General features: G+C 39.3%; 1 protein-coding gene across 6 annotated transcripts in view; it reads right to left on the minus strand.

Moving 5' to 3' along the window:
- arhgap21b (Rho GTPase activating protein 21b) overlaps positions 1 to 21,457 on the minus strand; it is a 47,241-nt gene that overhangs the window by 8,501 nt on the left and 17,283 nt on the right. For all 6 annotated transcript variants that reach the window (XR_008963040.1, XR_008963042.1, XR_008963041.1 and 3 more), the window contains exons 3-13: positions 19,382 to 19,555; positions 19,212 to 19,233; positions 12,473 to 12,565; positions 12,302 to 12,380; positions 12,056 to 12,110; positions 5,777 to 7,334; positions 1,670 to 1,816; positions 1,432 to 1,534; positions 1,297 to 1,333; positions 1,023 to 1,145; positions 583 to 882 (exon numbers count right to left, since the gene is read on the minus strand). Coding sequence is in view for 3 of the 6 variants with exons in the window: in XM_057334867.1 (XP_057190850.1) it covers positions 583 to 882; positions 1,023 to 1,145; positions 1,297 to 1,333; positions 1,432 to 1,534; positions 1,670 to 1,816; positions 5,777 to 7,334; positions 12,056 to 12,110; positions 12,302 to 12,380; positions 12,473 to 12,565; positions 19,212 to 19,233; positions 19,382 to 19,555 (2,691 nt within the window). In the remaining 3 variants the exon portion in view is untranslated. The remainder of the gene's footprint in view (positions 1 to 582; positions 883 to 1,022; positions 1,146 to 1,296; positions 1,334 to 1,431; positions 1,535 to 1,669; positions 1,817 to 5,776; positions 7,335 to 12,055; positions 12,111 to 12,301; positions 12,381 to 12,472; positions 12,566 to 19,211; positions 19,234 to 19,381; positions 19,556 to 21,457) is intronic.

Here is a 21,457-nt window from a genome sequence, read left to right on the forward strand (position 1 = left end):
CTTTACACAGATTGCAGCAGATGACTAGGCGTTGTGTTGTGTTAGCTGTACGCTGGTTTTCACATGGTCTTTTTTTCTGAATAAATGCTGACATACTTATGTAATAGTACAATGTGTCTGCATTCAGTTTTGTGGGTGCAGACATGGGTAGAGACTTCTGATATTGAAGGCTATATCAAGAAGAGCACTATTATTATGTCAAGACTTTTGTTCACACTAAAGTCTGATTGACATCAGATTAATGTTGTCAAAATTCAGTGTATCAGTGCAGTTATCCAAATCACGTCTGTGCCATGCTCAGATTTTGGGGGAAAATCTGATTGAGGCCACATTCAGGCATGTCGCGTTAACCATATTTTTTTATACCAGTGACAGAAAAATCTGAAAGCTGTCTGCCATTTTGTTAGATTACAATGAGGGCAGTTTGTAATTCCCCTTTTTGTCGAGTTGGTAGCATCCAATCATTTCCTTTCATCAGAACGTGATCGTACGCGAAGGAACGCGTTTTTTACGAGCCTATGAAAAAGTCTAGCGCAACCTCTAGGTGTGACCATCACCTATCACCTTTCAGTGTCAACCAACCTCCTCGTCCAGGTTGCTGTTTTCTTGAATGACTCTGATCCAGGAGAGCATGTCTTCCCGCCCCTCTGCCTGAAACAGATACTCGCAGTCTGAAGTTGTTAGCCGCAGAACATTCTTGCGCTTGGTGTCACTATAAGAGATGTCAATCAAGCAGGCTTTGATGCTGATAGCCTGAGGCTCATCCTCCAGCTGAGAGTTGACATGAGCAAGTCCCTCCTTTTTGTCCTTAAAGAGATAAAGGGAGTGTCCCCGCAGCACTGCGTACATCTGTTTCCATGACCGCATGCCGCCACCCACACGCTGTAAAGAGAAGCGAGAGGATCTTATATATAGTGGTCTTGAGCTGAGGTACAATCAAAGATGGTAAAATAAAAAAAATGCTCTTAAGTTACTCATTTGGAAAATAATCAGTGAGAGGAACTGGGAGATTGTTTTCTTACCTTGCTCTTCTCCGTGTTGAGCTGTCGTAAATGCAGCCAGCCTTCTTTGGTGGAATCACTGAAGATCTCAGTGGAGGAATCTCTCCTGGAGCTGGAGTCATCAGACTTATGGCCATCCAGTGCCTATGAGATCAGAACAAACATGTGAAATACTGATCGCAGATTTTGGGTTAAATGAATCTCTTAAACCCTTAAAATGCTCCCTACATTGATTTGGGAACAGAACATTGTACTTTTTTTAATAAAGCTGTGATTTCTATGGGGCATCTCTCACCTTCCTGAAAACCCTCAGACTTGGTTTACTGGACCGTCTGATGAAATAGATGATTAAGTTAGTCCAAAGAACCATTCACGTGACAGAATCAGGATTCACAAACATTATAATTCCACACCGTTACAATGTGCTTACCCCCGGCCTTCCTCTCTGTAATTGTCCAGACCTTCATCGTATGATTTTGAGCGCTCTGTTTTGGTTCCAGTTTGTGATCCCAGGATGACATTTCTGAGAGACTCTACAGGCATATAGAAACAAATTAAACAAAGCGCACCCTGAGCTATGTCCATCAAGTGGATGTGGACCACATCTTACCTTACATGAGGCATGGGACTTCAGCGTGCAGTAATGTTGCTTGTATAGAAATGTTTACCTTGATCATGTGAAAGTTGACGGCGCATGAGGGGACTGGGGGTGCTTGGGCTTGGGCTGTCAGACAGCACAGCCTGACCTCCAGATATCACAGCCGATGCAGGAATATGGCTGGCATCACGGTCTATACTAGGGCTGGCTGGCTCATCTGCAATCATAGTAACAGAGTACATATAAGAATAAAGCACCAAAGCGAGTCAAAACTAAATATTAGAAATATTTGTCAAATTTGTATTCAATTATTTAATTTAATTCTGTGATGTTTTGTGGTATTATTGTCTCACTATACAAACATAGAGAAGTGAACCAGATTTAGAGCATAACCTGAACCATACGTCTTCAAGTCTGGTGTGCCATTTAACAGAAATACATTTAATAGACATTGTTGATGCTGATAAAACAATTTATTCCAACTTAGGACAAACTCAGCAACTTTCGTTGCATTATCCACAAACTGTTTTTTTTGTGGCAGGTGGCATTAGGTCTAGCATTAAAAATATGAACACTATAGTACATCTTCATTTCCTTGCAAACAGAAAGTCTGTGAAAACTTTCCTAAGAACAAGGACAGTTTTATTTATCTTAGATTTTGACATGCCCTGTTTTCGAGAGCACTAAAAACTTTCGAGCCCCATTGCAGGTCTCAGCCAAAAAAGGTTGGAGTACAAAGCAGCTCTGTGCTGCCAAGAGGGCTGGAGCAGCTAAAATTAAAGCAACTGCCCCAGATCCGGCATCCTCCAGCGTCTCAAAGAGGGCCAACAGAAAGGTGTGCAAAACCCTCTTCAGGCCTAGCCTAGAGTACAATACAGTGCAACTCACCTCAAGACACAAGAATGTAAATATCATCTAACATTGTGTTTACAAAGGAGAGTAGGCGGACAAAACCAGAATTTTCTGCAAGACAGAGATGGCAAATATACTCTTTATACGTCTTATACTTTCTCTTTATATCTACTTACCACAGCTAGCATTAAGCAGATGCTTTTATTATTTTTTTTACAAGGACAATGCCCTATTAGATTATATGTTAATGGTGATGCATGAATTGCACTTAAAGGAGTTAACACATCTCACCTACCGCCTCATCTCATTCTAAACTTAACCTAGAAGTTGAAATTCCAAGCTACTCATATAAACAGAGCAATGATTTACAATTGGCATATGGCTATGAATGGTTACTTGTAGATGTGTCTGCACAATATTGTTGTATATGAAAAAGATTTTTACCAGTAAAAGGCATATACTTGACATTCAAAGGCAGCAGAAAAAACACAATCATTTCTAATATCCAATTAATGTTACTGAATCAGCTACGTATGTAACAGCTTATTACATTACATACAATATGTCAACCATACCATTTCCATCAAAACTATATAACTTTCCATCATATCAAGTGGTTATGTACATAACATACAGCAAGTAGGGATGTTGATGATTAATCGACGATCGATTAATTGTTGATAACAGTTTACTCGAAATAACTTAATGATGATCGAGTTCAAAGTCATGCACGCGTGCGTGCGGCTTATGCGCATAACACATACAGCAGACTCATGGAAAAACACAATGGCTATCCACTTATTACATTACTTGGCTACCGACACACCTTAGTTTTGCATTTTTCTTTTATATAAATAAAAAGGAAGTAAAAGTTTACCATAAGTGCGTTTGTAATGATACTAGGCTATTTTATGATTGTTGAGTTTTTCGTTAAGTATAATAATGAAGAAACATTTTAAGCATTTGTTTTAGTCAAAGAAAAACGATCTAAAGCAGCAGATCAAAATAAGCGCTACAGATGCAAAATGCAAATATATTTTCTATTATAATGTGTGGTATCTGTAACGTATGTTGTCACAAGTTTATTAAATCTGCACCGGCAGTCCTAAAGTGTACAGTACCATCAGGGTTTTTAGGATGCATTAATCGCATGTGGACAGCTTATCAGTTATTTTAATCGAAATGGTTTAGCACATCATTTAACTGTTATTTTAGCTTCTGCTCATGTAATACAAATAATGATGTTATTTATGTGAGACCAGTGGCGTAACTTTGTTTTCAAAAGTGGTGGGGACAAAGTCCGCTCCCACCCGCTGGGGTCGGTCAAATCAACGGAAAACAATACTTTAATAACGAAAATATTTATATAATAACTAAATATAACTAAAATAATTAAAAATGACACTTCTTGATTGGTTTACACATTTTTTTGTGCTTGGACAATGGATGCGCAAGCGGCGCGTTCACAGCGTGTTTGTTCCACAAGCTTAGTTTTATTCAAATAAGTGCTCGGGACACAATTGACTTGGCAAAAAGTAGTGGCGACATGTCCCACCTGCAAATTATGCCTCAGTGTGAGACACAAGTCTCAACTTCAGGACCGCTAAAGGTTGTAACACGTTATGGACATTTGTGAGTTAAAATGCCCTTTTTCGAATTCTACAGATTCTCTGTAATACTGTTGATAGTGTCCATGCGCTGTGTCCTATGCACAAATAGAAAGAAAATAACATGCTTATAATAACAAATCAACCTATTCTCTCACGCAGACGTGCGCAATGATACGAGTCTGCTTATATGCAATTACCAGAGTGCACATCTGAGGCGGCGACACGTTGTATATTGGTCCATATGTTAATTATCAAATACATAATATTATTATATTATCAATCCCACAGATTCATTTTAACAATGCTACTAGGCTTTTTTTTAACTTAGAAACCTTTTTATTCAGGTGAGGAAGATGGCGTTTTGCATGGCTTTTTTGCACTGTTATGTCTATATGCCACTGCAGAGGCATATTTCAGTATTAATGTTAACGAGTAATCGATTAATTGATTGTTAATGTAAATGAAACTCGATTATGGGAATTTGTCTAAATTGACATCCCTAATAGCAAGCATTAAAAATACCAGGCAACATGCACATCATATAATAGCTGCAACAAAGCAGATATTACTTTCAACATTAAAATGAAAAATAAGATGTCTGTTCCCGAAGACAAAATCTAAAACTTTCCAAAAATAATTCATGAGCACTACAGAATACACTCTGTAGTGTATCTCAGAATACAATTGTTATTGATTTACAACCACCAGAAACATTTGGAGTTAACAATCCTAGTATAAAAGCTCTTAAGACCAAAGTCAGGTTAAGTACAATTAAATATAAATTATTCAGTTATTATAAACTGCAACACAACTTTACTACATGAAACGTGTACATCAATGCTACATTGAGCTACATATTTTAGTCAAACATTTCAAAAGATAAAAAAGTCCTAAATTATGAAATTGAATACAACAGTTTTATATCACTAGCAAAATTCAGTATAATGTGTATAACACCCAGCCCTAATGGCTAGACGGTCCAACAAGACAACACAAAACATGAATTGATCTCTAATATTCATTACTTAGCTTCTACATTTGCTTACTTTGTTTAAGTTTTCACCCAAATGTGAAACATTAGCAGTACAAAAGTTCTTTTGAGGTTCTTTAAGATTTTTGCTTGTTGTGAACATTGTGATTATTATGTAAATTATTATGTCTGCAAAATAATTGTGCTGCCTTGATATGAGCTTTATCAGTCTAACATCAACGGGAGGTGCACTGGACACACATCAAAAATAAACTGTGGCAGTGCACAACTAGGCTATCACTCCATATGCCAGACCAATCATCAGGCATTAGAGTATGAGAGAAGGCCACCTCCTCGCTGAACACCACTATGACTCACACACAGTCACTCCCAGACAACCACACTCACATGCCTAGATTTTCCCTTCTAGCATAAATCACCCCTACTCTTCATGCTTTGAAACAAAGATAACACCGACTATACAAAAGCATGATTTGACCATGATAATCCTCTTTTCAGATCACAATTGGTGTTGGGAATTTAATCATGTGATTGTGAAATGTCACAGAATGAGATGGCATAAGGTGTGTGCATCAAGAAAATTTACTGCACAATCATAATCATCATTTCCTACATATATCCAACTATTCCTCAAAATATCTGCTGCAGCTCTAAACAATATCTACTGCTGACTCAAGCTTGTTGCCGGGGTTGGCGTTACTATGGTTACAAAGACTGCACTTACCGATGAAGGGAATGGAGTCGAGTGATTCATCCAGATTACTGGAGCAAAAGGAGGAGTCAACATCCCGCAATCTCCTCATGTGCATCTCCCGGCGTGCTTCATTGGGCAACCAGCAGACACCGCCCCCTGCTGGCTCAGATCCATCCGTGTCATTCACAGCAAGGATGTATGAGGGGTGGCGGAGAGGTTGTGGTGTACCCTTCCCTGTTGGGGGCTTCTCTCTGAGGACAACGCCCTCCACCAGATTGGACCCATTTACCGATAACCCTTTGAGATCCCGAGGGTGTGTCCGTTGAGCAGATGCCCCACCCTGTGGCCTCTGAGGGGGCGGTGCAGAACACGATGCTGACCTGAGTCCCACAACAGTCTCGTTCCCCATTTCTGGGCTTTGCATGGTTTCAGCTCTAGTTCTAGATTGGCTCGATGCAGAATTAGAAATACGAATATTTCCGCTTTGGTCTTTGGGGGGAGGAGGCTCTTTGGCCTGGTTTACACCATTGCGAGGGCGCTCCGGGAAACCAGTGGTTGGAGGGATGTCCATTCTGGAGCTGTGCTGATGGGAGCCGGCAACGCCTCTGACATTCACGCCATACCCTGTGGGAGGGCGGTATAGGACCGCACGTGGTGGGAGGGACTGCCTGCTAGGACGACGACTCTGGTCTACTCTGCCATACAGCTGCCGGTCCACTACAGCCCATTGCGCACCAGAAACTAATTCACCGTGTTCCACATAGTCTGACGAATGAACAAGGGGCTTCCGCATGAGGCCATCAGAGGACATGCTACGAGGAGGCCAGTCCCTGGCATGGACTGCTCTCTCTGCCCCAGTCATTCTATCCTGCGAGGCACTGCGTGGTGGAAGCACAGATGGGCCCTGGTAAGCCCGTTCATGAGATGTGCTTCTGCGGCGTAACATATTTCCCCAGTTAGGTTGGGGTCCACAGTGAGCCCCACCGTGGACACTTTGTGAGGCAGCTCGCAGGCTGTCCAAACGCTCCTGAACAGTCCGACTGTAAGTGTGAAGACCTTTATTATCGATATATTCCCGGTACGTCTGGTAAGTCCTCCAGTCAATGTTTTGGTGTGTAGTAGGGGCTGCTGGCGAATAGTGTGTAGGTGGAATGGCATAAGTATCTCCATGGTAACCTGAAGGGAACATGTCGGCTTTGCGAGGGTGGAGGTATGGCGAGCGACCGCCAGACACAGTACCAGGTCTGGCTCTGATCAACATTGGATCCGGACCTATAAGACCATAGTCCCCCCTATGAACCATACGAATATCAGGAGGTACGACCACTGTCCGAACGCTTTCATTACACACGCACACCGCTGTCTGTGCCTTTGGAATCGGTGGTGGAGGCGAGGGGGGTACTGGTATCTCCACACGGTATCCTAAATCAGATGGTAAACCCCCCGGGGCTGATGTCTCAGTGGCCTGGGCCATCCCCGGGGGCTTGCAGTCTACTCGGGAGTAACATACAGGTGGTGGCGCTGGGATATGGCGGGCATTTCCACTGTACGCGTCATGACCCTTAAGGTAGGCATCCTGGGAATAGGCCTGTGAAAGACAGAAGGACAAATTATGCTCAAATATTGTATGCATTGTACTGGTGAGAAAACTTGATGTTCACGACCACTTCCTACAAATACTCTCTGTGTGGGAGGATGGCATTACAGTTTGCATGTGGGAGTTTGACAGGTCATTAGTGTGAGCAGTACTGCAGAGTGCTGGAGAATTCTACAACAACAAAAGCAATATTTAACACAGACCAACAATACACTTTAAACAACTAATCAAAGATTTGCACCTCTGTAGGTTATTTTGTGTATGATAAAAACAATCTGAACTGGGACCGGTTTCTTCCCTTTAAAACCTATGCTGAAAAACATTCAGCCAACCAGCCTCTATTACCCCATTGATACTCCAACTCTATTACTCCATTGATACAAGAAGCCAAAAAATGATCACAAAACAATCAATTCAGAGTAATAGTACTGTATTGTTAACTGACCGTTCGGGTAACCACACGTGATCGAAGAGAAACAGAAGCAAGAGGCGAGCGACTGCCCTGGTTAGCGACAGCACAGAATCTGACCTCCGTAATCATGTTAAAATCCACAATCCAGAATAAAATACTACCACAACACTTCGGTTAAATCATGAGTAATGTCAGATTTAAAACAAACACAAGCTTCCATTTTGATTTTCCTACTTGGCAAGATCAAAAACATGACAGCTTCTTCATTACTTGCACGTAACTGGACTTTAAACCATCATATAGAGTTACATTCCTTTTGTGTAACTACATGGACTGAATCTGATATCAGTAGTAGAGAACTTTGCTCCTCCTTTTATGAAATGCCACAGATGGCGTGTGAAGTTACAGAGGCCAAAGTTCTTTATTTGAAATGAGGGGCAAAAAAATGGAAGGATAAAAAGGGGCGAGGCACAGCAAACATGCCCGCTGAATACAGCCGAGCACTACCCATAAGCCTGAATCAAACAAGTCACATAATCTTTACGTGGCTACGACCGAGACATGCAACACGCCTCACGGTAGTACGCTAGATGAGAAGAGAAACGTCATGACAGTCAGCTGAAAAAGACGAGGGACAGGAAATCAAACATCAACAGATAAAATAACAACATGCATGACATTTCGAATTGAAAAAATAACAACAAACATCAACATTTCAGCTCATCTGCTTACCAGACTAGTAAATTCCAGCAAAAACTGCAGCCATTACATCACAAATCAAAGGAGGGAAAAGAGAGAGAGAACGGAAGGGAAAATAAAAAAGATCAACATATGTCCAAACGCAAAAGAATAATCAGGCAGCCACTATCACTGTAGAGATTTCTGTACAGAGCGCAAAAAATGCATGGGAGCTGCAATGCTGCTGGTGAGGAGGGACCGTGGGAAGACTGTCACGTTAGTAATGCCACCTGCTCGTTCTCGACGCTCCCAGTCGAGGTGGGGGCTGAGGTGCTTGCAGCCTGCCTCGTGTAGTAGCGGCGATCGGTTCTCCATCTCTCTCCTCTTCATCCATCCGCAGACAGATTACTCGCAGATCATACGCACACACGCTCCCACCCTCTCAGCTTGCGTGTCCACTCGCTTGTTCCCACCCTCCCTCCCAGGAAAGCTGTAACCATTCACATGTCGGAGGCAGATGCTTGATTATACATTCAGCTCCGATGGTAAAGCTTCCCTTCCCCTTCGAGCTCGCACTGCTGCCTGACAGACTAACCTGTTCACAACACAGCAGTCAGCTGACTCCAGCTGATCTAATCTTGTCTTCCCTTTCTCTCTCTCTCTCTTTTTCTCTCGCAGTGAAGTCGTTAAGCCACTGCCCACTGTAGCATCCTTACGACGCCTCCTCGGATCAACTCTGTTAGTGTGACTAATGTCACCATAGCCCCCGGATGGATTAATCCTTCAACCAGCTGAAAACCCTGTTGAGACAGGCTACAGCTCTGCCGTGCTCGCACAAACTCACACACGCTTCAAGCTCGCAAAGACACAAACACACAGTAAAACGCCACCATAAAATCTCAACAATTCTCAAAAATTATGCACCAAACCGGTCACCAATTTATACGTTAAGGTAATTGTGTTATACATCCTCTAATCAAATACATTACATATAAATGTATAGATTGTACTGAAATATACTCCAATGCCAGGATATATGACAGTAATGAGATTCTGTGGGATTCAGTACATTTTGGAACTAAACGAGAAATCTGATCTTCACCATCAAAAGAAAATATTACAACAACAAGAAAAGGTCTCAATGGTTTTATTTCGGTAACTCAGATTACTGAAAAGCAGTTATTAGACTGCAGTCTGAACATAAAAGAGCAGAGATGCTTTGAGCCGTTGCCCACAGCCAGAGAGTTCAAACGATGCTTACAACAGTAAATGGCAAGCATTAAAATTTTATCTAAAGGGTAAACAAATGAGTGCAGGACTCAATGTGCTCGCTGAGCGGTGTGAAAATGTGGACACTATTAGAAAGCTTGAAAAAGACTTTCGGATGAAACACGAACATTATTCACACAAAACAGTCAGAACATGAGTCAATGTTTTGGACAATCTGGAGTCTTGTATTCCATTAAGTCCAGGCTAAATGAAACGTGGTTTATCTGTAGAAAAACAAGTCATGTTTTAGATCACATATGTATGTATTAAGTTTAAAAATAAACAAGATGAAGATGTTTCGGGGGAATGATTGATCGCCATTCATTTATGCTTTAAAGCACCAGGGTCTCATTTTTTTGGAGGATCTACTGACAGAAATGCAATATTATACACATAACTGTATATAATATACAAAAATGTCTTCAGAGGTCATAAAGACCTTAAATAATGAAGTTTATGTTTTTATTAGCTTTGAATTAGCTATTTCTATCTACATCTCCTTACATGGAATTTACCATGTTGTTTCAATAGTAGCCCTAAAGGCCAAACTGTTTCGTAAATACGTTATCTCCTTCGGGAGAAAGCAAAAACGTTACGACATCTAAATCTTCTCTCAGCTTCCGCAGTGCTTCAAATGGGAGGGGTGGAGTGAGCAGTTGGTTGCAATTCGCAACCGCAGCCACTATATACTGCTAAAAATGACACTATGGTCCTTTAATGAGACTTTATCTGAAAAGTTTAGCTTAACCCAGACAATTATGCCTGTTTATCCAGATTGAGGGAAAAGTCCAAGAAAAACATTTACAGTTATATTCTTTGTTCTACTTTCAACAGACATCTACTATGTCACGACTAGCTTAAACCATTAAAGGGATAGTTCACCCAAAAATTACAATTCTGTCATGAATTACTCATCCTCAAGTTATTTCAAACTTTAATAAATTTGTTTGTTCTGTTAAACACAAAGAAAGATATTTGGATAGTGTTAGCAATTAAGATTTCTGAGGCACCACTGACTACCATAGTAGATAAAATGATTGTCTTTTTTGTTCTGTTAAACACAATAGAAGATAATTTGAAGAATTTAGGAAAACACCTTTAGGGACACCTTTGACTACCATTGCTAACATTGTTCTGTTGAACACAAAGAATGATATTTAGAAGAAAGAAATGTATACAGGTTTGGAACTACTTGAGGGTGAGTAAATGATGTAAAAAAATCATCAGGAGGGATCATGATGCAAGTAAACCTTTAAGAACCACATTTTGGATTGCTTACAACATAATAATAAAGTGCACAGAGGTACATAAAAGTGCACATCTATTTCCATGAACAACAAACCATTTTATTGTTTAATGGCCATTACACAAAAAGATCTGACTTCAGAACACCACAACTGACCAATCATAATTAAGTGTCCCGGAGAGCCGTCTAATAAATGGTCATCTTATAGTACTCTAAAATAGCTACTCCTATACCAATGGTCAGCAACATATACAGGATCAATTTGTATAAGAGCTGTGTGTGTGTGTGTGTGTGTGTGTGTGTGCGTGCGTGCGTGCGTGCGTGCGTGCGTGCGTGCGTGTGTGTGTGAGAGAGAGTTCATGTGCCAGGCCCCAGCTGGCATCTCTCTCCCAGCTGAGCGGCTGCTTCAACACAAACAGCCTTTCATGAAGCGAGAGCTTCCATCCTGACTCAGAGAACATCCTGCTCTACACCTCTCCAAACTCAAAAAGCATCATTATACTGCATCAAAGACTAACCTCACAAGTTAATCATTATTTATCATCTAAAGTCCACAGGCCAAACAGTATCCGAAACAAGGAATCGGAAAGCTTTGCAGTCCGCCCAGCATATATCACTTTTATTTCAATAAGAATATTTGTCCAAAGTTTCAGAAACAGTGTACTGGTGTAATAAATGTAGTTGTCATAGAAAATGCAGTACAGATGACTGCACTCCAGTTGTGTGTAATTGAGGGCAGCTGTGATGGTGTGATAGTTTGAGGTTCGCAGGGAAGGATGCAGTGTCCTGGTTAGCAGTCCCAGTTACAGAAGCACTCAGAGGAACCGCATCCTTTCTCTGAAACGGGTCAGATCCTTCATTTCCATCGGAGCAAATAGAACAAGTTCCACCCAATGGATAATAAAATTATAGTGAATATGAAGATCTCAATAGAATTAGGACTACACAATTAAGTCAAATTTAAAATCATGATATGGCCTAATGTCAATACGGACCAATAAGATTCCACAGAGCTAGAAACCAACCAACCAACAAAATATCCTGTCATGTATCATGTCTGACACAAACACGCGTACACAGTGATAATAAACGTCAGTAAAAACTTACCAGCTGTAAAATATCTTCATCTTTTGGCATCACACACAATTCCAAAAACGTATGACTGGATGGAGAAAAATAAACACAATAAGAAAAAAAATTCTCTGATGTTCTGGGCCTAACACTCTTATTTTTATATCTAGTGTAAGCCTTTGATTTTAGCACTACTACAACTATTTTACAGATTACTGTATTATTCTCATTTTTAGTAACTTCAACGTGCAAGTAGTGTAAATGTAATGACTAAACTCTCACCTGTTTTGGATGAGCCCAATGACCTGCGAGTACGTCTTTCCAATGATGCTCTCATCGTTCACTTTCACTATTCTGTCTCCTGTTGACAGACAGTTCCAATATTAAAGTCCAGATTATCAGACATCAAAAGGCAAAAAACTAAGGTGCTCTTTAAAGTGATGGTGTAATTACCAGTGCAGAGTCCGGCACTGTGAGCGGGCCCTCCCTCTTTGACCTGTTTCACAAATATCGTGTCCATAGGCTCCAGTCTGTTCCGCGGTCTCCCTGGCAACAACAAAAGCAGCAGTGTCACGAGTGTCCCAGATCACAACAAACCAAAGCCAGGAAGAACCGAGCGATCACAAGATCAAGCCGCAATAAACATTTTTAACATACAAGCTCCAACAAAATGTTTAACCCACTGAATGCGAATAATCTGTGTAGTCAAACATTCAATGTAACAACTCTTAGCCTATAAGAGAACACTATAGGCCTTGTTCACTTTCACAGGTCCAACAGTGAAAAACTAACACTATAGACTCCCTGAGGATGACAGCTATGGGATGTTAAACCTGTGACTTATGTTTACTTGCACTAAAGGTAACAGGCAGTTTAAAGTCGGGCAGTGTGATGCTTTCTCCTGGCGACAAAAGTGACTATAATCATGGTGACTGGAGGCTTTATTCACACTACATCTCAATTTTGAAATCTGACCTTTATCAGATCTGAGTACTTTGGATCTGTTTATTAAGACAGTGTAGTCAATAACAGCAACATTAGTTGCCATGGTAACCACATAGGCATCAGTAAAATGAAGCATAGTTCTCAAGCTATCATAAGAAACACACTTTTGAACATAAATATTAAAATATTTTTTGCTGTTTATATTACAAATTAAATACATTTGAGTCAACTAGATTTGCTGCTTGACCTAAAGCCTTACAGCTATTCACACATGTTCAGTGGAATTCAGCATGACACTAATACAAACAAATTCACTTAGGCCTGGCGTACAGATGCTTTAATTGTTTTCAGACTCTTCAGGAATGTAAGAATGTAAAAAAGAAATTGCATTCAATCTGAAGTCTTAAGTGAAAGCAAATAAAATGCAGCTGTGCTGTAGGTGTGAAGGAGTGGGCTTTGTGCTGTAAATAAAATATAGCTGAAGTCAGACAGAATTCAGAGAGCCTGGAGAGAAAAGGACAAATCTTACGTTGTCCATAGTAATAGCAGTGTTTCCACAAGAATTTGGACAAGAGACAATGGGGGATAAACGTATTTTCCTCTAGGGGGTTCCTTGGCATGCTCCCTCGTAAGAAAATTGTGCATATTTTAAAGGTAAATGTTGCAATCTGGTGCATTTTAAGAGCAAAATTAAGTGACTCAATCTATAAGAATACAATAGCTATAGTAGTAATTTAATCATTGGATCCATAGTTATAATTGGGGATAATAGGGCTCAACACATGGTAAAATAGGAGTTAACAGTCAAAACATGTAGAGCATGAGCCATCAAAAAAATGAAGCAAAAAAGGTTTAACAGTTGAACCAATTTATTTATTACCATATATTAAAACGCGGGCCGGGCATCGGGCCTATTTCACAGTGCCATTGTCCCACTCCCCCATCACTTTACTATCCGGACCTGAGCATGCATACATTATTATGATGCGGCGACTGTTTAGAGTTACCCCGTAAGAAAAGCGCACACTCTCTCAGCACAACAGAGTAATGTTAAGTTTGTGATTTATTATGTTTTCAACTTTATGCGCGTGTTGCGCAGACCTATCACTTTATATCAAAGTAACACGAGAGCAATTAATGACAGACTCTTTCTCCTGCTGTACACGCCGATCTGTCTGAGCAGCACCGCTTGTTGTCCGACAAACCAAATATATTGACAACTTTGGGACACGGTGACACAGGGCAGCATGTAATGGTGTGGCGCGCACCTGTATAATTGTTTTCTTACGGTGACAGCCGAAGCTAAAGGAGGAATTTTAGCAGACTCATGCCCGTCATGCATTCAAATAATTAAAATTGGTGCGGTTGGCAATCAAACTGCGTTCTGTGCCTGAGCAACAAACAAAAATACTCAAAACATTTTTCTAAACTAACCTAATAAAGAAACGAAACGAAATATAATTTACCATTAAAAACAAAACTAAACTATTTTAATACTTTTTATCTATTTATTTATTCTAAACTATTTTAACAGTTTAAACAGTGTCATTCACATCATTAATTCAAGTCCGTGCTCCAGCGCAGTTAGCTATCATAATATGCGTTTCTGCACCTGGCTGAGCCACAAACAAAAATCCTCCAAACATTTTTCTAAATTAACTTCATAAAGAAACTAAACAAAATGTGAATAATTTGGTATTAAAATCTAAACTTAACTATTTTAATTGCTGCAACAGCCTGTGTAATATGGAGGTACAAAAAACACGACGGGCTTCAGTTGGACTCTAAGAATTCTGATAAGTTGTCAGACATGGGCCGGGCTAGGGCCTGAGCATCTCGGGCCAGGGCTTAAATTTGAGGCCTGTGCAGTGCTCTAGCTTGAAGCACGATCTGAGCGATGTGGAAAGGGTTAAACAAAGTGCTTTTGGCACTAAATAAGGATATTAGAGGATATAGCTCCAAAAGATCTTCATTATAAATGTCACGGGTTCGCGTGATGCGTACAGCTCCGTTGTGTAGACGCGCCGCTCATTTTAAACAACAGAAATGGTGTTTGTTAAATGTCCCTATATGCAGACTGCCATTTCAGCTGGAAATAATTGGAAGCTGAACATAATGATGCTAACGCCATTAGGTAATGCTATCTGTTTGCTCTGTTGTACTCTGGTAAAATCATATTTGTACTGGTGGATTACTGCAGTGAATACTGAAACATTACTTAGATTTTACTTCGCTCAAACGATGTTGTATTCAGTATGGCTTGGCGAAGTCTCAAATCTTGGCAATATATCCATAAAATAATACCTGACCAAAAATATAAAGCACACAATGAACGCGCTTAGTAAAGACAGAATTGCTACTGTACAGGAATAAAACGTGCCACCTACACGTGAGATTTGTGCCAAAAAGGTGAACGAAAACTTGAGAAGCGTAAACGAAAACGCAGAAAGCGCAAATGAAAAATCTAGCAGTGAATTCAAAACTATTATTTGCAAAAACGAAACTTAGAAAATTGTTAAGAAAAATAGCAGTTTATTTGAAAATCAAAATCAAGCCTGGGGCATTATATTCCTACATATTTAACGTGAGAAACCATAGAAAAGGCTATAGTTCCGAGATCTGGGCTATGATGTGGTTAGCATTCAGCCTGCTATACAGTATATACCGAATAACTGTCTATATTATTTTAATACAATAGTGAAACAACGTGAATTATGAAACAAAACTTAGTTCAAACAATAGCTTGCTGCACTGTGTATTATTGGTGTTTTTTGTAAAAAAAATCGGTTATTTCAAGCAAATTAATATAAAAACAACCTGATCAAGTAGTACAGAAAAAAGTTACATATTGATGCTCAAAGTGAGAACATTGCATTATGGGGTCAGCCTTCCCATTAGTATCTTCTGTTGCATACTGCATAAGTAGTGGATCATATATACAGAAAATACAGAAAACATACAGAAAATTTGCATACTACACACATTATACAATACATGTATAATATACTGTAAAAATACTTTTCTAGGCACTGCTCTGCTTCTTTACTGATGTGATTACGTTGAAAGACTCAAAGCGCCCTCTTGTGTCATCCATCATACACTGCAGTTTTCAATAACATTATTTTTTTGAAAAACACTAAAAGTCAGCACATTTGAGTTCACTAATGATAATAAATGACAGTTCTCATGTAAAGACTATTATTTGTAGTCTGTAAACATAAACTAAGCCTAATAATTGTTTGGTCTGGCTTTCAAATTGTGGTATAGATTGCGTTAACCTGTTGCTTTATTCAATACATCATTCTTAAAAATTCTAAAGCAAAGCAGGTGCACTGATTTGGATTATGCACACAAATCCCAGCAAAAACTTTTCTATTTATGTACATGCACAAAAAATAAAAACTGGCAGAAAAGCCACTGCTACAAACCTGAAAAACAGATTTTTAGACAGAAAAGCTACAAGTGTAGTTAAACACTCCTTGCATTTAGACAGCATGCAAATTCAACATTTTACTACCCTGTACCCTGTGACGAGTTTAGGTTGCTTTTTTCACTCCCTGACTGTTTTGCTTACAGAACTACATGCTCTTTTAATGGGGTTATGTAAGACTTGCAACTGCATTCTGAAAATTGTAAAAACCATATAAAACTACCCCGATATCTGTTAAACAGCCAAACATTGATATTCAAACTAATTTAAGATAGCGTCCTCCAAAAAAAATCCTGTTTTTTTCAAATCCTGTTCTTTCAATCTACAATAGCTATGGCTTTAAACTCCAGGGCCACAGAAAAACTAGTCTTTATATCTCTTTTTATTGTTTTATAGCTTTCATTTTTAATACAAAAACCCAGCACAATTAGGACAAGATGTGTTAACTGTTTTTTCAGCCAAGTAAAAATCTAGTTCTACAACTTTCAAAGCTGAGTAAATGGTGGTTTGTCTGAACAATTGGTTGCTTTTATGGACGCCCAATATATTTAAGCTCATGTCCAAAAGTGTATGCTCACAAAATGTAATGTTACAAAACTGGGATTTGTTAGAAAAGTGGTGCTTTGACAACTGCAGTAGAATAAAAAAATGTAGAAATACAAGCTGAAAGAAAGGGTTTTGGCATGCTGTCAGTGTAAAAATGCATCTCTAAATTCATTCAATATACATCAAAGCCAACTAAAAAGGTATCTTGAGCTAAGAAAAAAGAAACAAACTCACTTACCACAGTCACTGGCCAACTAGTTGACCATCCTGACCCATCAGTATTTTTAATTAACACAAAGATTAAACTCCCAACATATACTGATCAGCTAAACCAGAAAGTCTTGCATTGCATAGCACTATGTCATAGCAGTACACCTGACCTGTCAAAAAAGGATTTATTCCCAATAAGAATCTCATTTTAGCAAGCAAAGGGTGATTTATGAGGCCCTGACAGAAAAGGCCAGCAATGGAATATGGCATTTATTCTGTGGGAAACAATCGTGCTTGATTTAAACCATCATTCTTAAACCACTATGGACCACACCTGGCAATTCTCCACAATCTTCCACTTTCAATAAAACAAAGAGTTTCCACACAGATGTTCTTTCATCCTCATATTCTACATTCTTTAAAAAAACATATGGCTAGGCTTGTGTCGGATAAAAAAGATCGTATTTAGTGTGGTTTGTGGGAATGTTTTACACAGGCATGAGTATGAAATCAGTATTACAATCTTTCTAAAAAATATATATATATTTATGTTGGGCACTTCATACCACTATTGTTATATGTACTTGTCAAACAGTTCTGTAAAAACTATAGTAAAGGGCAGAATGAAGATGATCTTGTAAAAAATTTAAGACAATGATCTCCTGAGGCATCTCTCTTAAGGCGGGTTTTTACGTCTGCCGTAGCCTCCACGCCGTTGGCAACGCGCCAGTTTTTGTTTATACTTGTGCATTTTTGTCCGCGTCGACAAGCAATGGCCACTAGGCGTCAGTGTCCACAGGCGCATTTCTTGTGTATCCGAGACAAGAGCCGAAGAAGCGGTTCATTGTGTTCGCTGTCTGAAGCATTTAGCAGTGATAGCGGCAAGTAAACAGTCACTTTTGCAGCTTGAGTTGTTACATACAGAAGAACACTAATTTATTTTTATAATTCATTCAGAAATGCTTATTAGTAAACCCGACGCTATCACAGAGTTTTTTTACTTGAAGGAAGGGGGTTCAAGCAGACCAATCACAGCGCTTGTGGTCCGCATGGCATTGACTGTAGTTCAGTGGTTAGAGCATGGCAATACCAATGCCAAGGTCATGGGTTTGATCCCAGGGATTGCACATACTCGGGTACAAATGTATAGTATGATGCGATGTAAGTCGCTTTGGAGAAAAGCGTCTGCCAAATGCATAAATGTAAATGTACGGCGTAGGTACGCATCTCTGCGTAGGCCCAACTAAAACACACACACCACAGACTGGAAAAGTATAATAAAGACATCCTGAAACCAGAGGTTGCGCTAGACTTTTTCATTGTCCGTCATTTTGACGGACAGGCTCGTAAAAAATCCGTCATAATCTATTTTTACCCGTCACTATGGTGCAAGGTGATACTACCTGCTAATTTGCGAGAGGGTCTGATTACACACAATCGGAAAGCGTAAACTCGTGTTATTTATACGCAGATTGATGAGACCGGTTTGCATGACAGATGCATGCTTTGCATAATTAGATCCACAAACAACGTTAGAGATCAATGTGCTGTTATAAAAAGTGCGAAAAGATTTTCAGTTCGTTTTGAAACTATGGCCAAACAAATCAAACGGTGGCAAAATATTAACTTTTGCACATCTGTAATTTACACCAGGGTAAAAAGGTAAACAAACTAAGAAAACAGATGAAACATACTAAAGCAGCTCTTTTGCAATAACATGGTGCAATCTTTAAAAACACACATCAGGTCAAAAGTTCACACAGTGGATGGTTGAGCAGGGCAAAGAATCTGGATGAGTTATTTCTGGCAGCTATAGACGATTGCACTGAACCATGTCATGAGAGCGATCAGCGATGGGAGCTGAATAAAAGCCAGTCATTCACAGAGAGAAGAGCTGCTCTGATTCAGTGCCAGATTATTGGGATCAGGAAGGCCATATTAAACTAAACAGAGCACTCTCAAAAAAACTGGGCGCTTTCATGAATATGAAATTGAGATCCTTACATCAAGTTTCATAAATTATTCAAACAAAGATGAATGTCAGTAAAAGTGATGACTTACCTCTGGGCCCATGATCATCATCCTAGAATAACAAAACAAAGGGACAACCTTGTTTTAAATTCTCCCAACTCGAGATATATATATATATATATATATATACACACTCACATTTGTTATATTTTGCCGTAATGTTACCAGTAACTACTAGTAATGTTAATGATTCAAACTACCTTAAAATTTGAGTGTACAGCCGACTCCGGTGGGTACACAATAAAATGACGCAGAGTGAAGCCGAAGCCTTGTGAAGTGCGGCGTAATCGAAGCGTCTTTGGTCCCGGCCAGGAAAATGGCTCTTCCTCCGGCTGGAAGAGCACTCTTGAAGTACTGTCCTCATCTGCCACATCCTACAGAGAAACATACAAAATCATGAGAAAACAGAAGGACAACTAAGGACAAATAAAAGTGCAATATAGTGGCAGCCATAATAACTATGTGGTATCATGAGAGTACAGATTTCAACATCTGATTTATACTTCACAACTCAAATACCATTAAAGTTTTAATATCACTGCTCTCCCAACCATGTAATACATTTATGCAGAATACCACAGGTTTTAACTTCAAATCTTACAATATCTAAAGAACAAAACAAACAAATAAATCAATAAACAACTGAAGGCACACCAAAACAAGTTGTGGTAAATCAAAATTTTTGAAAAATGAAATTTGCAGGCAGCCTAATGACAAATGTATTCAAAATAGTTCCCACAGTACAGCAGTATATGCACAAGGATGAATCAGACCTGCTGTGACATCATCATCCTTGACATTTTCCTCTACATACTGAGGAACACCTACGGAGTCAAGACTGGCCTGATGGCATGTCTTGAGAGTGTGGGTGGAAGTAAATCCTTTAAGCATATATTAACCCTCCTGGACATCACTTTATTAACTCTAATACAGGGAAATATGGTCAATGATATAAGTTTATTTAATATGGTAACTCAGTATAATATACAAATTCATCAAATTTCTAGGGCCTACTCTTGGGTCATAATGCCTTACATTTGCAGAGTAGGCATTCTGTTTCCGGCATGCACCACTCAGTTTACAGAGTATTTATAGCCTCACACCTTCCCAATTTTCACGCCCAAACACATTACCAAACACACTCCAGCAAAGGTGTAAAAGTCTAAGCATTTCCTCTGCATAAACAACCTGGTATGTAAGATGCCCTATTAACAACTACCAAAATTCACAAAAGTTTGTCTGCAATCTTTTTATACAATGAATATATAAAACATCATTAATTGCAAACATTTTATCATTATACTGTACATTAAGGCAAAAATTATATGCAAATTTATATTTATTGTTAAAAGTTGAGTAATTAAGCAAGCAATACATCAAGAGTCAATTTACTGCTGTTTCCTGTTATATGCAAATGTATAAAGATGTTGTTGGATACTATGAAGACACATTAAAGTATTTAAGTGAATATACTTTTATTAGATTAAGTGTAACTCTGGTCTAAGTCAATGACTATGCTGCATGTTCTAAGATATTTGCAGTGCAATAATAAATCCTAACCCCTCTCATGGCAGGTTGGTGAGGTCACTACTAAATGGAAATGGAAAAAAGCTCCAAGGAGTTTGTCAGGTGTGTGCTAGAGAACATAGACTCATTAATGTGTAGCAGACTATGAGGCTTTGGTCTATTTTGGTCTCTTACAGAAGCACTTTCAGCTTCCCTTTGGCTGGTGGAATCCATTGACATGATAACAAATTCTGTTAGGTGCAGTTGAGGAATGAGTTACTAAGTGTGAAACACAGCAAGCGCACAAGAAATCGGAGAGCCTGTGTGAACTTGTGGAGCAGGTTTCTGACAAGAGCCGGACAATTGTGAGAATAGTGCAATCATGATGAAAATTTCTAATATTTTCTGCAGCTAAGCTAAAATGTTTTAATTTTAATTTTTTAATCTTTGTAGCAATGAGCTCAAATTTACAAAACAACAAAAAACTGAATCAATATCTCCAAGATGACATGAGCCTTTTAAGTCATAATATCTGGACTTTTGCATTTCCTGAGATATCTTTATTTTATATTCACTTTAATATTTAAGCAGAAACACAATTTTTTTAATTAATGCTAGAGCTGACCAGGCCCCTCAGCACACACCCCTAGTGCTGACCCTAGGACCCCCCCGCTACTATTTAACCTGTCCAATATTAGCATACCAGAAGATGTTTCTTAATTTGTTCAGCCAAGGATGTGCCTTAAAGTTGGCAAAAGGGTTGGACAATA

The sequence above is a fragment of the Triplophysa rosa genome, linkage group LG5 (genome assembly GCF_024868665.1).
Source record: "Triplophysa rosa linkage group LG5, Trosa_1v2, whole genome shotgun sequence".
Classification (NCBI taxonomy): domain Eukaryota; kingdom Metazoa; phylum Chordata; class Actinopteri; order Cypriniformes; family Nemacheilidae; genus Triplophysa; species Triplophysa rosa.